Genomic DNA, 23,819 nt, shown 5'->3' with positions numbered 1-23,819 from the left:
TTGGAATAGGAGCAATACTGAGAAAAAAATGAGAAAACATTTGTGAAGTTTTTTTGAACGGCAACCCAAAGTCATTAAGATGTCATTTTTCACTCTTTAACATAAAATTTAAAGCAAATTAGATCAAGCAGGTCTCATTTAACCTTCATCCAAATTAGATATCACTTGACATCTTGAAATCCTAAGATTTTTTTTTTCCCCTTAATAAAATTTTTGTCACCCAATCAGTGAGTGGAATGAATTTCTTGTGACCTAGATATTCAGTCGGACATTTGAAATAAATATTAATTATGAAATAATTTTCTATTATCAAATTAAATATTAATAGAGCTTTTTGCTAAATAAGTTTATTCATTTCTAGAACAAAAGGACTTTACCCACAGAATGACATGCCCTAAAAAAATCCTCATCCAATCCTTACAATTCATTAGACAGTTTTAACCAATTTTTGTGTGATGACAGAGCAGGTTGTTAGAGTTTGCTTTTGATATTGAGTAAGAAATATTCTCCATATTCGTTTTTGGAATTATACTACATTTGTTGTTTTATATTGAAATATTTTATATTTCCTTTGAAATCTCTCAAGTTACATGAATCTTATGAATTATAGAGCTCTACCTCAAAATAGGTTTGTGTGTGATCCATAAATATCACCTAACAAAATAATGTTTCTATAACTGCCAATTAATTTTTTTGCCAAAGTTAACACTTTAAATCCAAGTAAATTATTGTATCTAACTAGCCAAAAAAATGTCAAGCTCTCCATTAACTGGGGTATAAAATTGTCTGACTCTCCTTGCCGACAGGTTTGAAAGAAATTGCAGATAACTGAAGGGAAACTGATTTAGCAGATGGTTAGACGTGCATGGTGAAAAGCTATATATATTTATGGATATATATAAATATATTGTTATTAATATTTTTCCAATTGGGAAGAATGGCTGACCCAGTTCTGCTTCTTTAGGAAGCACTCCTTTCCAGACTAAACACAGACTTTGGGTGGGGTTGTGGTGATTGTATGTATTGTACAGTGCATATTTTCCCAGGAAAATACAATCTTGCAGTGACTCTGGCTAGCCATGAAAGAGAAAGAGGGAGAGTTGTGGAGATGTCTCTGTGTGGAGGGCATTAGGATTGGATGAAGAGCCTTTTGGTGTGCTCCCTAAACTCTGGGTTGTTTGTTTAGACAACAGGACAACTTTGGCACCTATGTGATCTCCCACACTTATTGCTCCTGTTATTATTTTCTCTGAGTGTTAAATTATGCAAAGAATTTTACCATGGCTATCTGCCTACTTACCGCCTGAGTTATGGAGGTAATTACAACAGGGTCAGTTCCTTTTTCTTCTCTTTTTAACCATGGTGGTTCCTTTCAGCTTGCTTTCATAGGCGTACAAACTAATATACTTTTGCAGAAAATTGATTGATTGCAGTCTGATCATTCTAGGTGTCATCTGGTGTTTCCACATAGCTGAGAATGAACAGTTTATGAAGTGCCAATTGCAGCCTCCAGCTAAAGAAAGGCTCCCCAGGGCTTCAGGAGGGCTTTGGCTGCTACCAGACTTTATAATTATTTCCCACACTTTTTCCTATCCTCTCCTCCTTGTCCTTTCCCTTGTCTCTAACTCCCACAGTCTAGGCAGGGTCACTGAACTTTAGTTTTATGTCAGTGACGTTTGGCTGTAGAAAGGATTAAAGGCCAAGAAGTGGTGAGATTAGGCGACAGTGCGGGAAACGGAGAGGGAAGGAGTGAGAGCAGGCATGAGAGAAAAATGGCAAAGCACAGGCCAGGCTTTACCTCTTCTTCTCAGTAGGTAACAGCCCACAATGGGGGCTGGATACAGACCTGCTGGGCATGGGTAAGGTCCATAACAGAAAAACAACCTCTGCAGGATCTTGTATTACTGGAAGATTTAGTCCTACTCCTCTGTTCCTCACATGCAACATGATGTTGTATCACTTCAGAGCATTTCCCATGCCTACAGAGTTACGAAAGTGGAAGTTTATTATGGTAGAGAGAAGAAGTTGCATGCAGACAGACAGAGGGCAAGGAGCATGGCAAAGATAGACAATGTACAAATGAAAGGGAAAATGAGTCCAGTTATGGGTTTCTTCTCTCAGTAAGCCTTGAAGGCAAAAGGAGCACTTTTCTTCTCAATCCCTTGTGGCAGACAAACTACTTCAACCTCCCCAGGCACTTGGCTTCCTGGGCAAAACTTTTCATCCTTGCAAAATAAAATGCAGCTCCCCCCACCCTTCAGTATGTGTGTGCAGGGAGTACACAGATGGGCTACTAACATTTGCAGCCATAAATAACTTAGAAGCTAGCTTTTAAAAACCACAGGTTAAAGGATAAGAGCTGCCATGACGCACACAGAGAGGCTGAGATCAGAGGAGCAGCTAAAAGGGGTCAGGAGAAACAATGAATCCCCTTGTTCTGAGTCATATTTATGAGTGCTCCATTGCACCTAAAGTTCATATTTATTGGCTAGGCCATGGAGTTTCCCCATTTGCTCATCTCTTAAAATAACACCCCTGGTTAAACTTTCCTATAAAACACAGAAATGCTATAGCAGGCAGACCTTGTCAACCCTGACAACTACATTATTTAAGTTTGTGGGTGGGGCACACCAAGCAGGAGCTGGTTTGTGTATTGTACTGAGTTATGAATTTGTTTCTATACAAAATATGATTATAAAACAAGTAGAAAAGGAAAGGTTTTACAGATCAGCTCTCCACTCAGAAACTTCCCACTCTTATTGAAGGATGTTCCAAAAGGTGCGTTTAAACATTTATTTTCCAGCTCTTTTTGAGCAACAGCTCTGGTGCAATAGATCAAGGACTTGACTTTATCAACCACAACTTGGTGACGTGTGTCATACCTTACCAAAATGTGGTTTTACTTTTTTTCCCACTGTAATTCAGGGCAAACTGAGACAACAATTATTAATGAGTCAAAACCTAGAAAACTAGCCAGGACAGCTGGTCTGGTACACGAAATATATCCATAGCTGGACAACAAGTGACTTTGCAGAAGCAAAATTCCACCTAACTCTCTTTTTCAAGGAGAAGCAGAAAGAGGAAGAAATTTTAACAGGTGAAATTTCTGTTAGGTTTATCTTTACCTTACTTAACAATATTACTTATTCAGACCCCATAAGAACATAAGAGTCTTTTCCAACTTCAATGATTCTGTAATTATATCCCTTTGTGTCTATTAAATGAGATTATTGTTGTTTTAGTTCACAGGTATTTGACTGTAGTCAAATTAATTAAGCTAATTCTTATGCTTTGCTAAACTGTATCCCTATTCCAGAGTAACTATTATAAATTAAGAGCAATTTGGCTAAGCATATCCTTTTAAAAGATTCGTCTTTTAAAAGTGGTGGGGAAATACAGGTGGAGTATGCAACTATAATGTACTGCAAAATAATTTCAATAATATATTGTGTTTGACTTTTACAATTGTGAATGGCACCATTTTTGGAGCCAGAGGTGTTAAATTCTGTTCTGGCAAAAAACAAAATTCTGGCAAAAAAATTCTGTTCTGTTCTGTTTTGGGACCAGAGAAGAAAGAAACAGCAGGGACGCTGAATAAGCAGGGACTCTGGTTTTGGAGTAGCAGGCAGGGTGCCTGATGGCACCTGGTGCCTGGAGCCATGCTATTCTAGTGGTGCAGTTTGCAAAAACATTACCTGAGAAATAGAAAGAGTGGGAGAACAGTAGTGTGGATGATAATGCTATGGGAGCAAGTCCAAGCCCAGCATACGATCCCATGACAGCTGTAGTCTTTGTGGTGATTTATGATGGCAGAGATCCAGCAGGAACACAGCTTTGGGAAAGTTGTTCCCAAGGTTACCTCAGCTGGGATATCTGTCAGTAACTACAAGTCATAACATGCTAGTGATCCCAAAGGTTAATCTGCTGCTGCTGCCCAGGTTACCTTGCTGCTTCATATATGACATGTGTGCAAAAGCTTTGCAGTGAGTCTGTCCTGGCCCCCAGCTAGCCTAAACCTGAAAGTCAGAGAGTGAAATGTATGAGCAGCCAAACAGGAAAAACTCGAAGAGCCTCAGATAGAGAATGAAAACAGTGTGCCTCTGTTTTCCAGTCCATAAAATGAGGATGGGCAAATATTTCTGTGTTCATTTTCATTTCTGTGCACTGTCATTCTTTGGCCTTGCAGAGAACTGGTATAGCTTTCGTCTTGCGAAGCCTCTTTTTACTCTAACTGTTCACTCTGTAAAATACTTTGTTCCCAAGAATCTCACAGCAGCTTCCATTTCATCATAGTGATCTCAAGTGTTATTTTAGAAAGGGTTAAAAAAAGTCCTTCTAAAAGGACAACAAGTATAGTGTTCTTAAAATAGACAATTTACAAAATAATGAAAAAGAAACACTGGAATTTAAACACAAAAACTGAGATTCGTGTTCTGGTGCAATGGAGAGAGGATGTATGGATAGCTTACCTCTTGTTCTCAGAATTTAGGTTTGTACCTCTCTGAGGCATGTGTGCACGCGTATCAGTCTGTGTGCATGGTTTTGTATATGTAATATAGAAAGCATGTAAATCTTTTTTCAGTTTTAGTCATTGGGATTTTTTCCCCCTTAAATCATAATATTCTTTCCCATCGATACTATGTGGTTTTACCAGCCCTGACCTTTCAAGCTGCCTGTTTGGACCAGTGTTTATCAGATGACCGTTTGACCTCCTTGTTAATTGTACTTAATTACATCCTGTTGTAACATTTTGAAATAAGGAGGAGAGTTTATGGATCTACTCCAAAGACCTGAAGACTATAACAGCAGCAGAATTCAGTGGTATGAGGTGCTGAGTAATCTCATAGTTAGGTCAATAAAAGCTGTGGCCTGTCCAGTCGATTGCAAAATTGGATCCATGTAGGATCGTTGGTACTCCTGTGAATAAAATCACGCGATTTTCTTTGTTCTGAGAAGGGCCTCTCCTCTCTGATTGACTGCTTGGATATTTCTCCAAAGAGATCAAGAAAGGAGTGAAAGACCTATCAACAGTACTGAAAGGGCTGAGGTTCACATATGATGATATAAAAGAGACAACCCTCTGTTGTCACAAGTGGTTTCTCTGTGGTTTTGCAAAACTTCAGAATTCCTTATACTTCCATAGAATTGCCAGTTCCCATGAGCTTTTTGAGACTTACGTAATCTTTGCTATGAGATTTTCTGTGTATTGATGATTTCTGAGCACATCTAAGCTTTCATTAAAGAGAAGCAATTATCCCCTGTAGCTGCAGCAAAACAAAAATTAAAACAAATTAACATCCAGAAAGAGCTGCAATTCTTGAAAATGGGCACTCCAAAGGCTCAGAAAGCAACTTCAAATCCTTCTTATTTTACAATGCTTTTCATATAGCTGATGGCTTTTGAAACACATGGCATTGAATATATTGTTTCTCACTAATGATGAGACATACATGTTTGCTTCCTCTACTGCTGTTGTTCCATAGCTCACTTACCATAAATTCGATTTATAAGATTATAGTAAACTTGATTTCCTAAAATGAATGAAGAGAAAAGGAAATAGAAGCTATAACATTATTATTATGAAGTGAAGGTCCAGTCCCAAGACTTTAAGGAACACAAGACAAAAGAATATACCTTCAATTTTATTTTATTAAAACTCTGACAGTTAGACTTATTGGAGAATGAAGTGCCATGAAGAATTAATTGTCTATAGTGGTAAACTGCACATAATTATGGCATTATTGTAATGGTTTGTCATCCAACATGAGTTATATTCTAGATAAAAAAGACAAGTTACTTAGGTGAGCCTCTAGACTTACACAGTACTGCCCACAGCTCACCGTGAACTGAACAATATTGTGAAAGCTAAAAGTGCTGTCTTTCCTGTAGCGAAGGTTTAACCTACAGTTCAACTAGACAAAATTACATTTACATAGTTAAATGTTTTTTATGTATTGATTTTAGTTGCAAGCCTATATGATTAAAAATAAAACACAGAATTTGCTTAATGTCATAATAAGGTATTTGAAAGATCAGAATGTTTAAATCCCCTTTGGTGTTAAGAAATAGTATATCTGAAATCACACAATGACATATGATAACTTTCAGGGAGGACTGGTTTGTTTTTCAGAATTTTGAGAGGTAGTATAACGTGCCACTATATAGTATTGTTTATCATGGTAATTTAAAATTAGGTACTATTTCAGAAAAAAGTTTTTTCTTTTCTCTGATTCCTTGGTTAGCTCCTTTTTTATATCCTATAGCTATACACTATGGGTCTTCAAAAAGTAATATTTTTTTTATCACTTCTTAAACTATTGAATTAATAATCATGTTTAATGCGGTTGTATATCATAACGAGATCACATTTACAGGGAGAAACATTTTTTTATATATCAAATTTTTAATGTAAGTAAATGTATTTTAAATGTTGTTTTATTATATATGTGTGTGTGTGTGTGTCTGTGTCTGTGTCTGTGTGTGTGTGTGAATATAAAATCCAGAGGTAGTTGATGCTGTGGAGTCAATTACTTTTTTTTTTGGAAGGGAGTGATGATCTAGCATCAGACAATTGTTGAATGAACAGTGCTGTGTGTTCAAAGTGTCATACTTTTTCTTTCTACTTTGGAAATTATTTTCTTGATTTTTATGTCATTTTGAGACTCCTGTGTCTCTCTCCCCAGGTCTGTCCAAAGTAATCTGCTGTGAGGGATCACGACTTACTGTCACATTACCTAGAGTTAATCTGAGCTCTCTCATGGCACAAATATTGTTTGTGAAGATTAGCTTTCCTTTCCTCTGGCAATGCAGGCATAATACTGGATGGCTAACCCAGAGATATTTTATTCACTAAGAGTCAGTGAGTTTCTTCCCTGAAAGAGGTTCAAATTCATTAATCGTAGTAAGTTTTAAACTTCCTTCAGGAAGAAAAAAAGTCCATTTTTTTTTTCCTTCTTGTTGAGGAGACCTATTCCATATGAGCAGTTATATGGGGGTAAAATAATCTCTCTTTGTGAGAATAAATTATTATCAGATTAGACTGACGGAGCTGCAGAGGAAGGGGTGCGTTTTGAATCAGTATTAACAGACTGTTAAAATCACAGCCAGCTCCCAAACTGGCTGTTAAAACATGCTGCCTGAAAGTGCCATTCCTCACCATTGCTGGCCAGTCTCCTGTCTGCTCTTCCTCCTCATCTTCCTCCTGTTTGCTTCTGGTGTAATGTCTGGGAGGGCCTATCTCTGCTGTGCTTCTGGCTCTGTTGCTCTGTTTCTCAGCACTAGAATCTCCTAGCTGGGTTCTTGGTATTGGCCAACAGGAAGAATGCATAGGACAAACCTTCAAAACAAGTGGTAACAGTTTATAAAAGATGAAATTCCAGTCTCTTTACATTTTTAATTCTATGGTGATGACTCTGTCAGTACAGTGATTAGCCTGGTATGTGCTTATGCAACCAAAGTATAAATCTGAGGACCTCTGAACTCATTTGAGCTAAGCTGGCACACCAGCTAAGCACATAGCCTGTGAGCAGCTATTTTTTGTGAATGTAGTTAACATCCTGTCTATGATGTAGCCTAGTAAAATAATTTTTAATTTCTTATATGTAATGAAGCCGTTTTCTACTCTCTAAATGTGATGTTTTTGAGGGTTTCCTTCCTCATCCTTGTTACAGCTAGACTGTTTTTTTGTGGAATGTTTGGTCAGTGTATGGGTAATATTTAAATACTCAGATGTGAGCACAGCCTAAGCAGAAAATACTGCCTATCCATTCGTACCCAGTCTGGCATGCAGACAAAACTTTGGTGGAAGTATTTCCAACAAATTCCATGTTAGAAAATAGATGGATTTTATTAGATGACGTGTGAATGGTAAGCGGTGGAATGACTTGCCACCAGTGGGTGGAAGTGAGCAGAGGGTTAATATGAGCAGGAACTAAGGAGATGTGGGAAGATAGAGTGTGCTTTAATGTTTAGTTTTTCCTTCCCTGCCAGTTGTCCTATGATGATATACGCCCTTTTACCCTCCTCAGAAGTTATGTTCCATCTGTATACTTTTACAGTGCCAAAACAGTTATAACTTACACCTATTTTCTGACCATTGGATCCCAGAGGTATAACTTTTGTTTCTGTTCAGCTGCAGCTGAACCCAAGAGGGATCTTTTCTTCTGTCATTTGTTAACCTTGAGGTTGTGTTGATCTGACATTCTGACTTTCACACACAGTCAGAAGCCTGGCAATAATTGTTAGTTTTCTTTGTGATGATCTGATTATAGAAAAACAAAATTAAACATGGGAAAAAATGGAAGTCTATTGACAGATGGCATCAAAATGTACTGGCTTCACCAAAGATGAGGCAAAATAGACATCGTTGAAAAAGCAGACAAAACTAGCAACCTGAGGCATGCCAGTGTAAGGATTAGCTAATTTATCTGTATGTATTTGATTTATCATGATGTATTATTTCAGAACTACATGATGAAACTTTGATCTTTTCTTTCAAATAAAGATTTGTTTATCACTGATGAAACTGATAATAACTGAAAATCTATCAGATTTAGGTTAACATAGGTATTTGTGATTGGAGAGCCTTTGTAATATAGTGTGACTTAAAATAATGAAGAAACCACAGGGTCCTTACTTACTAAAAATGAAAAAGCACGTATGTGCAGTTGAATTTTTCTGTGCTCCATGCTACAGCTAAACAACTGGAATGAAAGTTTTGCATTTGGGAGGTTGAAGGATACAGTGCATTATACTGTTGAAATCATCAGAAAAAGTAGATTGTGAGGAATTGTTTACCCAACTATCTTTTGTATCTTATATTTATATATTCACTTCCAAAACTCTATCTCTTTGTTCTAGTTACACTGGCCGTGTTCAAACCAGCATAAGAAAAGCTGCGTGTTGCTTTTCCACTTATTTTGAATCAACAACTGAAAGCCTTCCAGCATTTAATTATTACTGGAGCAGCTGCAGTGCAGCACTTGTTTTGACTTGTTGAGCAAGTGCATTTGACTTGGAAGAAGAGTAAATTGAATGAATAACACATGTTTAGCTATGAAATTTTCAGCAAAACATTTGCTATTGAATGAAGACCAGCAATTTCATTAAAACATCTATTTTATTTAATTTTTTAATGTAAAGTAATGAGAAGGTATCATGGATAATCTCACAGTGTACAGATCACCTGGGAGATTATGTGTGAGAAAGCCAAGCACAGTTATGCCTCTTTGATTGAGGCATTTCTTTAGGTCTCTGCTTATAAAAGTTGCTGGCAGGAATTGTTATGTGGTTGCTGGGAACTCTTTCCTTCTCAGAGGGAATGCTGAAAGCTTTTAATTATTAACTGAGTTCTAATTCTTAAAATAATTGATGGAAAAAAGGAAACTTATTCTTTTAAATATTCACTGTTATTCTATTATTGGTTTGTAATTTTCATTATTTACCAAGTTGCTGCCTACCACTTACTAAAGTTGAATACATTGCATGTACATATTAAGAGGATTAGAAAGTAAAAATCACAGAATTTCAAAGTCCACCTTAGTATTATGATAGTGTTTTACACTATTTTGAGTTTTTCAAAAGTGTTTTTTGTTAATTGGTAAGAATCTATCGGGTCTTTATTGCTACAACAACAAAATGAAGAAATTAATATTTTAATTTTAATACTAGATCTGTACTCTCAAAAGATGTAATAGTAAATGCTTGGTTAAGATACATGAATATTCTAACTTATTTTTTAATAAAGTATCGGGTATTGAAATGCATTTCTTTGAAGGTTAAAGAAAGAAAATAAGTGTACTATGTGCTTGGAAAAAGGACACGAAACTTTTTTTTTTTTGGCTTGATTTTTTATTATGCTTTTTCTTTTTATTCTTGCTTTAGATTCTGTTGCAGTTGTGGAAGGGTTTTTTCATTGAATTTATCTTGATTTGAATTACTTTGCAATTCATACAGGTCAGTAATTCTGTTCAGTTATGGAAGGCATGTTCTACCATCAAACGTCTCAATTCAATAAACAATATTTCATTTATTAAAACTGTCACTAGCTGCATAGTATTTCATCAAATGATTTTCAAACTGTCCCTAATTTAGTTAATCAAAATAGGCAAATGTTACTCACTGATGTCAGTAGCTGATCTGAAAATAAAGAATTTAGTGAAATAACTAGCTTTACAGCAGTGTAACTAGCTTCAGAATATGAATGATCAAACTTTCTGCTTTGTGTTTTAATAAGAAAGTGTATTTTATGTTAAAGTAATTTATATCATTCTTTCAAAACCACATCTGTAAATCTATAATTACTTTAAATACAACCAATACGATAATAATAAATAAAAAGAAACTCAAATATACAGTAGTGCAATAAAGCAGTTCTTAAGAAACAGAACTGTTGTAAGAGAAAAAAAGAAAAATTTCTGCAGACTCGCCCTTTCTAATTAAGCAAAATCCCCACTGATTACGGAAATGGTTTTGCTTCAATTGGAGGGGGATCAGAATGTGGATTAAGTTTCTGACAATGACCTTTTTGTCTAAGATAAGGTACGTGTGGAATGTAATTTTGGGGACCTATTTTCAACCCCTGCCTACGTTTTTTATGTAAGGTATCACAGAATCATAGAATCATTTATGTTGGAAAAGGCCTTTAATATCATTGACTCCATTCTGCCAGTGATACTGGGCTTGGAGCCAGCTATTTATCAGTTGGCTCTTCCTGTTTCTTCCCTCATCATTCCCTGCTACTGGAAGGACAGAAGAGAGCACTGCTTGTGCTCCTGATCCCTTAACCAGTCATCCCAAGGCTCTGAAGTCTCTGCTGATTGCTCTTCTTGTTGCAGCTTCATCACTGGCCACCAGAAAAATAAATAATGGATATTAATCTGAGGGCAGTACCAGAGTAAGAAGCTTTGTCTTCACATCTCTAACCCTTTAAGTTTTTGAGGAGACTTCATAGGGAGTCTCCTATGGCAGTGACCTACTTTTTTTCTTTATGGAGTCAGTTTTGATGCAAAATGTAGACTGACTTAACCTTGGCAGCACCTCCAAGCTAGATGGACCATCATTCTCATTGTTGTTCAGTTCCACTTGCAGAGTCTCACACCTACTGTGCCCGGGCAGCTGCAGGTGTGGTCACCAGAGGAGATGGTGTGCTGGGCAGGAACTTTTTGCCATTGCCTCCTATCCCTTCAGTTGCTGTGTTCAGACAGTTGGATAGACGGTAGGGAATCTTCCCTATCATACATCCTGTCTGTTGTGCCTGTCCCAGGGAAGGCAGGGTGCAATTCCAGTAGTCTGCCTCACTCTCTCACTCTCCCTGATACTACTCAATCTACTTTACCTTTTTCAGGTGCTCTGTCACTGAGCACAGGAGTTCCTCTACCTGGGCACACGTCCGACAGGGGTGCCCACTGCTGCCTTCTGATACAAGCGCAAGAGCAGGGCACAACCTGCAGCTGATACCAGGGCAACAGAGAGTTTCCACTGGAGGTCACTCTGGGCAGCTGCCTCAATCATGATGAGTGCAGAGTTTAGAGAGGTCATGGCTCTCTTTTAGCCAAGATGATGACACCGACGAATTATTCTCTGAGGAACTAAGAGACACTTCCAAATCAACTGCCTTTGTCCTTGTGGGGGTCTTCAAATTGCTAGAAATTAACTGGGACTGTCACACAGCTGGTACAACCCTGGCCAGAAGATCCCTAAAAAACCTGGAAGACAACTATATGGAAAAGGTCCTAAGGGAGCCAACTTGGAAAGATGCCCTTCTCGATCTGTTGCTTGTCAACAGAGTGGATTTTGTGAGGGAAGTGGAAATTGGTGGCCCTCTTGGCCAGAGTGACCACAAAGTGATCGAGTTTAAAATCTCCGTTAACAGGAGGAAAAGTGCCAACTCTGGGCATGAGAAGAGCAGACTTCAGGCTGCTCAGGGGATTAGTAAGGTTGTAAGGTCCCCTGGGAGAATGCTTTTGCAGATGCTGGGGTCCATCAGTGCTGGTCACTTTTTAAACATCACCTCCATGGGGCACAGGAGCAGGCAATTACCATATGTCAGAAGTCAAGCAGATGGGACAGAAGGCCAACTTGGCTGACCAAAGATCTTCTCTTGGAAATAAGGCAAAAAAGGAAGATGTATGTCCAGTGGAAGCAAGGTTAAGGGACATGAGAAGAACAGAGAAATTCCACTTACTGCTGTAGGAAGAAAATTTGAGTGGCAAAGCTCAATTGGAGCTGAAGCTGGCCAGAAATGTGAGGGACAATAAAAAGAGTTTTTCAAATATATTAATGGCAATAGGCAGTATAGAAATATCGTTGGCCTGTTACAGGATGAGGATGGCCACTTCACGAACAGGGACAAGGCAAAGGTGTTTAATACTTTCTTTGCCTTTGTCTTCAACACAGATGATGGACCAAGGGGGTCTCAGTGCCCTGAACTGGAGGACCATGACTGTGCGAATGATAAACTCCCAGTCAACCCTGAAATTGTGTGGGATGTGTTGCTCCAGCTTGATCCCTACAAATCTGAGATTCATCCCAGAATCCTCAAAGAACTGGCTGATGTCATTGGAAAACCTCTCCTGATGATTTTTGAGTTGTCTTGGGAATCTGAAGACATCCCAGCTAACTGGAAGATGGTGAACGTTGTCCCAGTTTTCAACAAGGGCAAGAAGGAGGACCCTGGAAACTACAGGCTTGTCAGTCTCACTTCAGTGCCTGGAAAAGTTATGGAGAAGATTATTTTGGGAGGTACTGAAAAACACCTGAAAGACAATGCAGTTGTTGGTCACAGCCTTCATGAGAGGAAAGTCCTACTCATCAAACCTGATTTCCTTTTATGACAGTGTAACCCACCTAGTTGGCCAAGGGAAGCCAGTTGATGTCATCTTTTTGGATTTCAGTAAAGCTTTCAAGACTATCTCTCACAGTATCCTTCTGAACAAAATGTCCTACACACAGCTGGATAAACACATCATGTGGTGAGTGAGCAGTTGGCTCACAGATCAAGCACGGAGAGTAATAGTGAATGGGGTAACATCAGACTGGTGACCTGTCACTAATGGGGTTCCACAGGGCTCCATCTTGGGCCCTGTGCCCTTCAACATCTTCATAAATGACTTGGATGCTGGACTGGAAGGGATACCAAGCAAGTTTGCAGATGATACAAAATTGGGAAGAGCTGTTGATTCCCTGGAAGGCAGGGAGGCCCTGCAGAGAGACCTTGACAAATTAGAAGACTGGGCAATCACCAACCATATGAAGTTCAGCAAGGGGAAGCAGTATGAGGAGTAGCTGAGGTTGCTTGGTCTGTTCAGCCTGGAGAAGAGGAGACTGAGGGGAGACTTCATTGCAGTCTACAACTTCCTTGTCAGGGGAAGAAGGGAAGGGCAGGCGCTGATCTCTTCCCTGAAAGAACTCGAGGGAATGGCCTAAAGTTGTGTCAGGGGAGGTTTAGTTTGGATAATTGAAAAAGGTTCTTCACCCAGAGGGTGGTTAGGCACTGGAACGGGCTCCCAGGGAAGCAGTCACAGCACCGAGCCTGACAGAGTTCAAGAGGTGTTTGGACAATACTCTCAGTCACATGATGTGACTCTTGGGGATGTCCTGTACAGGGTCAGGATTTGGGCTCGATGATTCTTGTGGATCCCTTCCAAATCAGCACATTCTGTGATTCTGTGATCCTTATATGCCTGATCAGAGATGATTTCCCAAAAGATCTCAGTTCTGAAAGGTAAATTCTGAACTTCCCCAAGAAACACGGACATACATGACTGAAACCTGTGCAATGAATTTTCCCACCTCAGCCTGAGGAGGCAGATGGGGAGGGAAAAGAAAGGTTATTAATTGCAAATCACCCCCTTTCCCTTACTACTGGCTACAGAATAGGCAGGAGGGCACCAACGCTCTCTTGCTCTCCTGATGAAAATGGGTAAAAAGAAATATAAAATACTTGGTACTAAAAGGAGAACAAGCAATGGGGCATATAACTCTGAAGTTTTGTAGTTAAAATGCTTAGCTGAATGATTATTTGGTAAATGTCTAATGTTAAATGAATTAAAAAAATCAGATGTGGGAACAAAAACTTACTTAATTCTCATTTTTTCCATCATCCCCTGCATTTTTTCTGAGCAATGGTCCAGGATGTTCCACTGCTGGGCTACTCAGCATACCGACAGTTAGGATATGGTCATTGAAATCAGCTGATAAGGATTGAAATGTCCTTTGACTGAACAAGTGCTATCTCTTAGTCCAGTTCTCTGGAGCTGCAGAGGGCTAAAGGGGAAATGTAGATAAACTCCTCTGTTTTGCTTACTGGCCGGTACAAGACAGCTGACCTTTAACAAACAGTATTGTCTCTCCACTGACTGTATCAGGCAGCTGTCTCTGGTGTCCAAAACAATGCTTGAAGCACAGGTGACTATTTTTAACAATTTCGATGTCTAACTCAAAATAGATTTCCTGAGTCCAGATCAGGATTCTTACCCTTCTATAAAACCTAGTAAATAAATAGTGCTTAGACAAGTAGAATCATAGTCTGCTGCTTTTTTGTTTTTTTTCAATCACTGATTTGGGAAGGTATTTTTCTTCCCGCTTGGACTTTAAAAGTTCACTTGATTTAAACCCTTTTTTGAAGACTGTAGTACTTATTCAAAGACCAATAGGCAGAATGAAAAGGCTACTACTTACTTCAATATTAATTAGGTTTTATGTTTTTAGGACTTCCAGAGTAAAAAAGATGAAAGATATGCTTGCTGAGATAAACTTAATCTGATTTTCTAAAGTTGATATTAATTTTCTACAATCTAAAAGCCTAAAAAGTTACAAAGCTTTAAAATGTATATTTTAGAGTCTGTTATCTGGTCTCTTCAACTGAGAATGACATTCTGAGGAACATACTTCTTCTTTCAGATGCACTTCATTAAATATTTACACCTAATATAGCTGTTTTATTTCGGTGGGGTTTTTACCCCTGTATGCTTCTGTAGAATCACTTTCCTCCTACCACACACCCTACAAAATATTTGCTGCCTTATTTTGTAAAAAGTGAGTCACTTTAAACAGTCTAATTTATGCTACTAGAATTTGAATGTTGGAGAGAAGAGCAAGAATGAGGTAAACAGCTATTTGATGTCTGTCTTTTCACAGTAGCACAATAGCTAATTCCTTGGGCCTCTGACCTTTTAGTGTCCTGTAACAGAGTACTTGCATTAATCTGTTGCTTATCTGTCACCTACCACATTTGATATTTCCAGTCTCTGCTTTCAATTATCAGTCATTAGAGGCAGCACTGAGTAATTTCAGGAGAAAACGCCTGGAACCTTTGACCTGTTTTGGTCAGATAACCACAAGTGTTCACTGTAGATAAACTATCATTTAATTATATTCAAGATGTAAATGAGTGTCGTTTGTAGTGTATCAGCTTACTGTAACCTTTATCACCTTGAAGTGATTAAAACTGACTGGTTTACTTAGTACTTATACAAAGAATTTCGAGTCAAACAGTGAAATTCAGTGAGATTAGTGTAAATGGCCCTTTATAGTTACGAAATCTGTAAGACCCTCCATTTTGCCCTGGCAGGTAGTTAAACAGTGACATTAAATTGATTAGTGAGGCTTCACTATTTGTGAATCCAGTTGGGATTCTGGGATCATATATTGTAAAATCAGCATATTACAGCATATCGTTATTTTGTTATCGGTTTGCCAAAGCAGCTTTCACTTTCCCCATGTGTCACATACCAATATCTTCAGGAAAAGAGAAACATATATCAGTGGGGAGAAAGAACACGTCTAACAGTTCCTCATGCACTATGACCTAAACTCATTGCTAGCACTTTTTACGCTTTTTAAGCTCAGTCAACATAATCAGACATTTATAGTGGAATTGATAAAATATTGATTGCTTATTATACTGTCCATCCATATATGTGCTTTGGGTGGCTTTTAGTAGTTCTTTTTTTTCTTAAATTACGTATATATTGTTAATGAAAATCAGTGCATGATATTTTTCTCTTGGTGTAAAAGAAGACCTCTTTTCCAAGATACCTTTTTTGTATAAATTTGACTTCTTTCTTCTTAGAGTTGGACTTAGTGTTAATACAGTATGAACATTTAATCAGTTTGCCACATGGGTGGAAAATATCATTCTTTCCCATTTTACACACAGGTGTTTGTGATATTCCCCTGAGCCATGATTTGTCTGATGTAAGCATAGTGTTGCATATATTAGTTTCAGGTGGTATAAAAATACCATTTTTAAAAGTTGATGCTAAGAAACCTGAGCAATCAGAGCAAATGAAGAATTTTGTTGTAATCAGCATTAATCTTAATATTCTAGTTATTTTTACTTAGAAAAATTGTATTCCTCTAATGATTAAAAAAGTACTTACTGATTTTCTGGTCAATCGATTTTTAGAGGCTGTAATCGGTCCCACAGAGATGCGTTTTGGCAGATGAACTGAGCAGGGCTGGAATGACATGAAAACACTCTGGAAGTACTCAATACTTAAAAATCTTAACCTGTATTTTTTGGGCTGCCAGGGTTGAAAAGCTCTCGCCTGTGAAAAAAAATATTTGAGACATGGTGCCTCCCTGTACTTCATGCCATTTCAGCAGGACAAAGGATCTTAGAGGTTCTCTACTGAGCATTCACAGTCTTCCCTGACAAAGCATTTATTAGATGCAGAGGGGATCAAGATTTGTGTATTATTTTCAGTATTAAAATACTCAATATCATTAAATAACATTTTTCTTTTTTAACTTGGCTATCATTCTAGCCACTAGTCATTATTGCAACATCACCACCACCATCACTGCTATTTTACAGCTTACTATATAAGATTTTAATTTGTCTACATCTGTAAAAAATTTTTTTTGCTCTGTACATTGGCTAACAGAAATTTGCAGTTAGAGTTTCTGGCTTTATTGTGGAGAGTGGGATCTCCTCTCTGACTTTATTGCGGAGATTGGGACCCAGGGTTTTTCTTGGTGTTCAGTGCCTGTTTCCTACAACCCTTCATTTCTACGGGCAAAGTCCTGGCCTTCCTGTAAAGGGTGTCTCGACCCAAGGAAATTTTTAACTTATGTCCCTTTCAGATGACAGTGCTGTGTCTTCCTTGGGTATACAGGAAAACACAGATAAGTATTATCTGTGTGAGCTTTAATAATTAATTTCAGGCCCATGAGGAAGTGGCTATCAATATTCTTTCAGCAGTCATGAGTGGTCCTGAGAGAACCCCACCAATGCAATTGAAAGGTATTTTAGAGGTTTGTGTCCAAACTATAACATACAGGGAGAGAACTGCTGTTTCTAAACTAATATTACTAATTAGAAAGTACTTAGTAGAAACTAGACAAAAGGAAACCTCAAATCCAAATAACAATAAATCAGACCAGGATTAGTGGCATTTAAACTTTCATTGTGGCACTATTTATGTAGCGGCATTAGGCGCTTTTATTCAGTGTCTAATTCTTCAGTGTTTACTCATAGTGTGTAGTGCTTAGTCACACATACATATGGAGTTGCTACATTGTCTGTCTTTAATATAGTCTCATTTGAAGATTATTGACGTATCTGTTCCACGTCAATTTTGAAATGCTCAGTTATAACCTTAGAAAATTGCAGCAGACTCTTTGCACTAGAAAAAAGCCTCTTGGCTCAGTGCTTTTGCATATGCTAATCTCTGCCAAGTTCTCTCTGAAATGAAAGGCTTTACATGGACATTTAAAAAAAAAAGCAACAACTCCCAAACCTCAAGTCAGATCTCTGTATATATCCCACAGTTTAGAACTGGTCAGTGGAGCTGCTAAATAGACTGTATCCTGTTTCTCTTCAGCAGCAGCCCATTCATCTTCAGGTACAGAGCAGCCAGTTCACATGCTTCCACCTCTTTTCTGTTTTACTTTTGCAACATAGTGTTCCATGGCAAACCCAAGTAAGCTAAATATGCACTTGAGCCAAGTAAACCTCACAGTTAACAGACAATTTTCCTTTTGTCAGCCAGGAGAAAGTTAATTTTCACTGAAGATAAAGTGTTCTTATATCCTATATATTTTATTTTTGGTGGTTTTTAAGGCAACACAGATTTGTACACAAGAAAAAAAAAGCTAATAAAAACAAAGAGAGTTTACATTTTTGAAAGAGTGAAAGGGAAGTACACTGTAAAGGACTACTATATGACCACAGGTGACTTAACTAGTAACTACTGCTCTGAAAATAATGTTAAATACTTTTCCTTCAATAGCTCTCACTTTATTATGTCCGTAACTGTACTCTTATATGGCAAGGTCAAAATGATATTTTCTTTTTCTTTTAGTGCATTTGTATTTTGTAAGACAACATATACTTTATAATAAACAGATATGCAGCTTTATATATAAATTATATAATTATACGTATCTACATGCAAACACATGCATATTGTATATGTAGACAAAACTTCTTGGGAGGCACTTATATATGAGCATATAAGTATAAATATACATAAATATTGTAATAATTTACACATTATTTATACATGTGGAATTTAGTAATCCAAATGAGAGCTTTTTCAGAACTGACATTGTTCCTCCCTCAGATCTGAGGACTAAAATGAAATAAAAGAGCAGGGGTTACGGGAGGGAGCATTTAGTGGAGCTGGGTGCAGCCATTTGGTTATCTAAACCAAATCCCAGCTCTGAGTTTTAGGTTTGTCCACCATCAGTAAAATGAAACACCTATCTCACAAGGCAGGTAGAACTTCTCCAGAAGAGAGAAATTCTGTCTTCCGATGGAGCACAGCTTCTTCAAAGGTCAATGATATGTTGTATACTGTGGCAGTGGAAACCCTGGGTCATTTTCCATTCCACATCCTTAAAATCTGAAGTACTAATCCCGTAAGGTGTTCATCAGCCAGTACTGTGGCCTGTAGTTTCCGTTGACACATCAAAACATATATTCCATTGCAAAAGTTGCTCCTAACTCAGTCAGAATGGCAGCAGACAGAGGAATTAGACCCAAACCAGTTATAAACTCAAGTAAATTAAAATCCTCTATTTACTCCCTCTTACATTCTGTAGAATTCTGAATTAGGCAATAATGAGGTTTACTTTTTAACTTTAAATTGTGGCAGTGTCATAAGCAGTGAAAGCCTGCATCTGCCCACCCAGGTTTGAGGGGACTTCTCAAGCCAGGACTGTGCTTCCTATGCTGCTGAGATGTCAGAACCACTCAGCCCTGGCTCATGGCTCCTTCTTCTGACACCGGCAAGATGACATGTATGCCATCAGAGTACAACTTGTGTTAATTTATATGACTTAACTGCTTCTTAAGTATATAGTTGTTGCAGTACAATTTAGTACCACTTTAAAATTTATTATGTTAAACGGAAATGAACAGCATTCCTCTCATCTGCCTGGTTATTAGTGGCAATTAGTGTTTTCCAAAGTCATCTATAGCTCTGACATTGCTACTACTGTGCTTATGACTACATTGAAGTCCTAAATCCTTTCACAGCTTTTAGTTTGTCCATATTTCTAGTTACTTTACAACATACCCCCTTTCAGCTTTTTTTTTATATTCTTTCCACTCCAGCTTCTGGAATTTATATAAAAGCCACCAAGGTTTTTTTTTCTTTTGAACTGAAGACACTGGGCTGGTGGAATTTCCTTTAACTGGAAGTATGTCTGGGCTTGTGGTTTTATTATTTGCACAGTTTTATATTGTCATGTTTGTTTACTCCCAAGCAGAAGGAACGCTCCATTAATCATGGGAAATGGGCATTCGTTTCACGTCTTTAATTTACACTGAACTCTTTTTCTCACAGTTGAAAGGGACAAGGACTTCTCCCACCAGCGAAGGCACTATAAAGAGTTTCGCTTTGACCTTACTCAGATCCCGCATGGAGAGGCAGTGACAGCAGCCGAGTTCCGAATATACAAGGATCGAAGCAACAGCCGCTTTGAGAATGAAACCATTCAGATTAGCATATATCAGATCATCAAGGAGTATCCAAACAGGTACCTGCTCAGCATGAACACATAATGTGTTGAATACCATCTCATGTGTTTCTTAAGTAGGGAGACGATAATTGATCATGAGTGTACACCTAGTAAGGCATCCTTGTTATCACCGTGGCTTGTGCAATATTAATTCCTAGACAACAACAACAACAAACACTGAGAAAGAATTAAAATGATCTTGAATGTAATTTATTCCAGGTTTATGTCCAAGCTCACCAAATAATCTGTCCATGCAGAGAGTGGGTGAGGCTTCTTTGCCTTGAACAGGAAACATGGGTGTCTGACAGGGCTCTGCAATCCCAAACACAGTACTGCTATGCTTCTAGGCAAGAAGTGGCCAGGGTTCAGGGTTTCCAAGTTGCAAACTAAGGATTATGCTGTAGTCTCAGGCATTTTCCTGTCTCTGTGGCATCATGGCTAGTCAAATGTGTGTGTGTTTAATTCCCTTGGAGTTTGCTGAAATTCCAGTCTGTGGGAGTGAAGTTTTCTGTTTTTCCTAAGGAAGCATGTACAGCACAGCCCATGGTAGGCTAACTTTCCTACACAGACCTGCCAAGGTACTCCTACCTGGACTTTTTCTCATGGTGAAAGTGAATATAGTCCACAATTTGATGGCAGCTAGCCACTAATATAAGTAAACTCCAAGGGTTCTTTCCACATTAGGGAATCTTCAAGTGGCATTAAGATAGAAAAGCAGCTTTCTGAAATGAGGTGTGAGGTGAAACAGCATTATCAGGATGGCCTATTACATAGTAATCATGACTTGATCTGATCAAAAACTGTTCTGGGTTTCAAGGAACATATAGATGGTTTATTCCACCTTTACTTCCTTGAATGACCCCGGACATGTGGAGCTTCTCAGATGCTCTGCCCACAGCCTCTTTGCTGAAATTCTTGACTGTGGTTGCATTTCTCCTGTAGACAACTGGTAATTTGGGACTAGATACTAAACTTAAACAGCCTCCATAAAGGTAAAGGAAATCAGCTGTATTCTGCCTGAATGTGTTCACTGTTGCATTTCAGGCTATTTATGACATAATGACTAAATTTTTTATTATGTCTTGTGGGTAATCTTTTAAATATAAATATTTTTTAAATTACAGACAAAATTTGCAACTCTTTTAAGCATGACAGGTTTTTTCTTTTCACAGAATAATGGAGAATTTTAAAATTAAAAATGCCACAAAATGGGATGAGAAGTTTGAGGTAATGACATGAGCTAATGGGAGAACCCTGATCCCAGAGCTCTCACTGCCTTCTCAGGGGTCAAGTTTTTGCCCTATGTTTGTATCAATTCTAAAAGAAGTTATTTTTTTCCTTGTCAAATACTTTGGATTTCTGTAGGAAATTGCTGTTATGTAGGCTAAAGAATTAGCATTGGTACAGAGACACTTTCTCTGTGTATTTTCAAGGATCAGTTCTGGTTTTCTCTGGGTATTCACAACTCATTTTATCTTCATTTGCAGAGTCAATGGGTAAGAGCATTCTGCCTGTTTTGAGTTATTATCTTGGCCAATGCCAAAGACACTTTGGTGTGAGTTTCTGCTGCACTGCAAAGTGGTAAATATCACCCTGAGGAGAGATCCACAGGGGGAATTTGTCCTTCAGCAGAATTTCTGGACTGTAGTAGTAGTAGTGCCCTATTCTGATTTGGCTTGTGAGACGTTGTACATCCTGGCTTTTGAGAACATTTCATATCAGTCCCAGCAAAACTTGGAATGGAAAGAATCTATATCAGAAAACAACTATGTATTCTAGGAGGAGAAAAGTGTGAAATTATATCATTGCGATATTTTAATATTTTCCAAACAATTTTACAGTTTTCTATTAAATCTACGGAGTAATACAAAAATATTTATAAATAAATATATCAAAGACTATTACAGTCAGAATTAAACTTTTCCACTTTAAAATTCTGAGAAACTGCTCATTAGAGAAAAAAGTTGGCATTTAAGACTCCAGAGAGTACTATTTATGAGCTTGTGGTACGTTGTTAATTTCTTCAGTGCTTGCAGAGTAGATCAGGTTCTTTGGAATTGTAACATTTTCTTCATGTTAGCTCCAGAAGGGGAATGCAATTGTTTTCTCCTTGTGTGGTCATTAGCACAGTTCTAGAATGGAAGTGATAAAAGACCAGCAAAAGATTATCCTATAACAGAAGAAAAAAAATGGTGACTTGAAAGAAAGCCCCTTCAATTCCTTTTTTAAAAACAATCTTCCTTTATAATTTTTGAGCTCTTTAGCCTGATTCTGCAGATATATCTTACATATACATGTAAGTAAACATGTGTTTGTCATAGCTTATTTGGCTTTATTTTCCTCAGTGTTGAGCAACCACAGCTTCAAGGGATACAGATAATGCTTTTTTTCAGTATCAGACATTTTAGGTGCATTTGCGGTTTTAATCTAGATAAGACAGTAACTTTCTTAGTTGTCATTGCAATTAAACACCATAAAAATATAGTGACAGGACCACAGGTATTTTAAACCCACTTTTAGACAAAAAGCCTACTATTTCTGTCTTTCCTATTTAAGCATATAGTCATTCTGTCTGTAAAGCAACAATACGATTCCCAGATCTGTGTAAACCAAGACTGTCTTTAGTTGACTTGTACAGTTAAAATTTAAAATAAAACATTTGGTTTTGTATCTTATTGTTTTGATTACTATTTATGGAAGAAAATAAATAGGTTTCTATACCTATAGATTTAGGTTTAAAAGATTAAATGGTGAAAACAGTTTTTAATAATGCTTCCTGCTTTGCAGAAGCGTGTACAACTAAACTGATGAGAGTTAAATATCTTGGGTTTAGTGTGGTCATTGTAGCAAATTATTTGCAATACAGATGTTGTTCTGGAACCAATTGTGCTAGGAGATATGTGAAAACAAAACAAATAAATGACCCATGGTAAAAATTTAGTAACACAATTATACTAACTTGTCTGAGCAACCCTTCTGAATTATGGGGAGATTTCATGGGAACAAATTTAAGACTATACCAGGGAACTGAGGGTTAAAATGTAATAATTACTTTATTAATAGATACATAATCTCTGCTTTGATATAGAGATATTTTCTAAACATCAACACTAATAGGAAATGATCTGAACTGTCGTCTATTCATGTTTTGTTACAGCATACCACTGCTGTCATATGTTATTAACAACAGATCATTTTAGCAGTGCTATGCCTTTGAATTTTAGTTGAAATTGGAACAAGGTTTTGACATATTTTGTCTTTTACACTGAAAGGTTTGCAAAAGTTAATCTTCCTAAGACATTCTAATGGTGAAAGATGAATTCTTTATATACAGCCTCAATTATATGTTTTGTGTATTTCTATCAGGAAGTTGGATTTTTCAGATTTTCCATAGCTGTAATTTTTACATGCTGAGACTCATTTCAGAAAGGCCTCTTGGGGAAAATACCTTTATTATACGTAACAATTACTTGTTAGCTACAGCACATGTTGTACTGTGTCATGATGAGGATATGTCAAAGGATTATTCATTTAGACTCCAAGAAGTTATTGCCAGCAAGAAAATTAAGGACAAAAAATAATAATATTTGAATGCCTTAACTCTCCATTTTCTTTAACTTAGGGATGCAGACTTGTTCCTGTTAGACACAAGAAAGGCTCAAGCTTCTGATGTGGGCTGGTTTGTCTTTGACATTACTGTGACCAGCAATCACTGGGTGATTAATCCACTGAACAATCTGGGTTTGCAACTCTGTGCTGAGACAGAGGACGGTAAGATTGAAACTGTAGATTATAAAACCCTATATGCTCTTGTCATATCTTGCTAGGAATCTTTTCTGGATGGGTGT

At 37.6% G+C, this 23,819-nt stretch overlaps 1 protein-coding gene across 1 annotated transcript in view; it reads left to right on the top strand.

Annotated features, from left to right (window-relative positions):
- BMP5 (bone morphogenetic protein 5) overlaps window positions 1–23,819 on the top strand; it is a 55,918-nt gene that overhangs the window by 5,845 nt on the left and 26,254 nt on the right. Inside the window, exons 2-3 of the mRNA XM_027730591.2 lie at window positions 19,797–19,989; window positions 23,594–23,742. Of these exons, the coding sequence (XP_027586392.1) occupies window positions 19,797–19,989; window positions 23,594–23,742 (342 nt within the window). The remainder of the gene's footprint in view (window positions 1–19,796; window positions 19,990–23,593; window positions 23,743–23,819) is intronic.

This window comes from Pipra filicauda, unplaced genomic scaffold (assembly GCF_003945595.2).
Source record: "Pipra filicauda isolate LSUMZ 115617 unplaced genomic scaffold, ASM394559v2 scaffold195_size2193078_pilon, whole genome shotgun sequence".
Classification (NCBI taxonomy): domain Eukaryota; kingdom Metazoa; phylum Chordata; class Aves; order Passeriformes; family Pipridae; genus Pipra; species Pipra filicauda.
The sequence above is the reverse complement of the archived record's forward strand: the minus strand, read 5'-3'. Positions and strand labels throughout refer to the sequence as shown.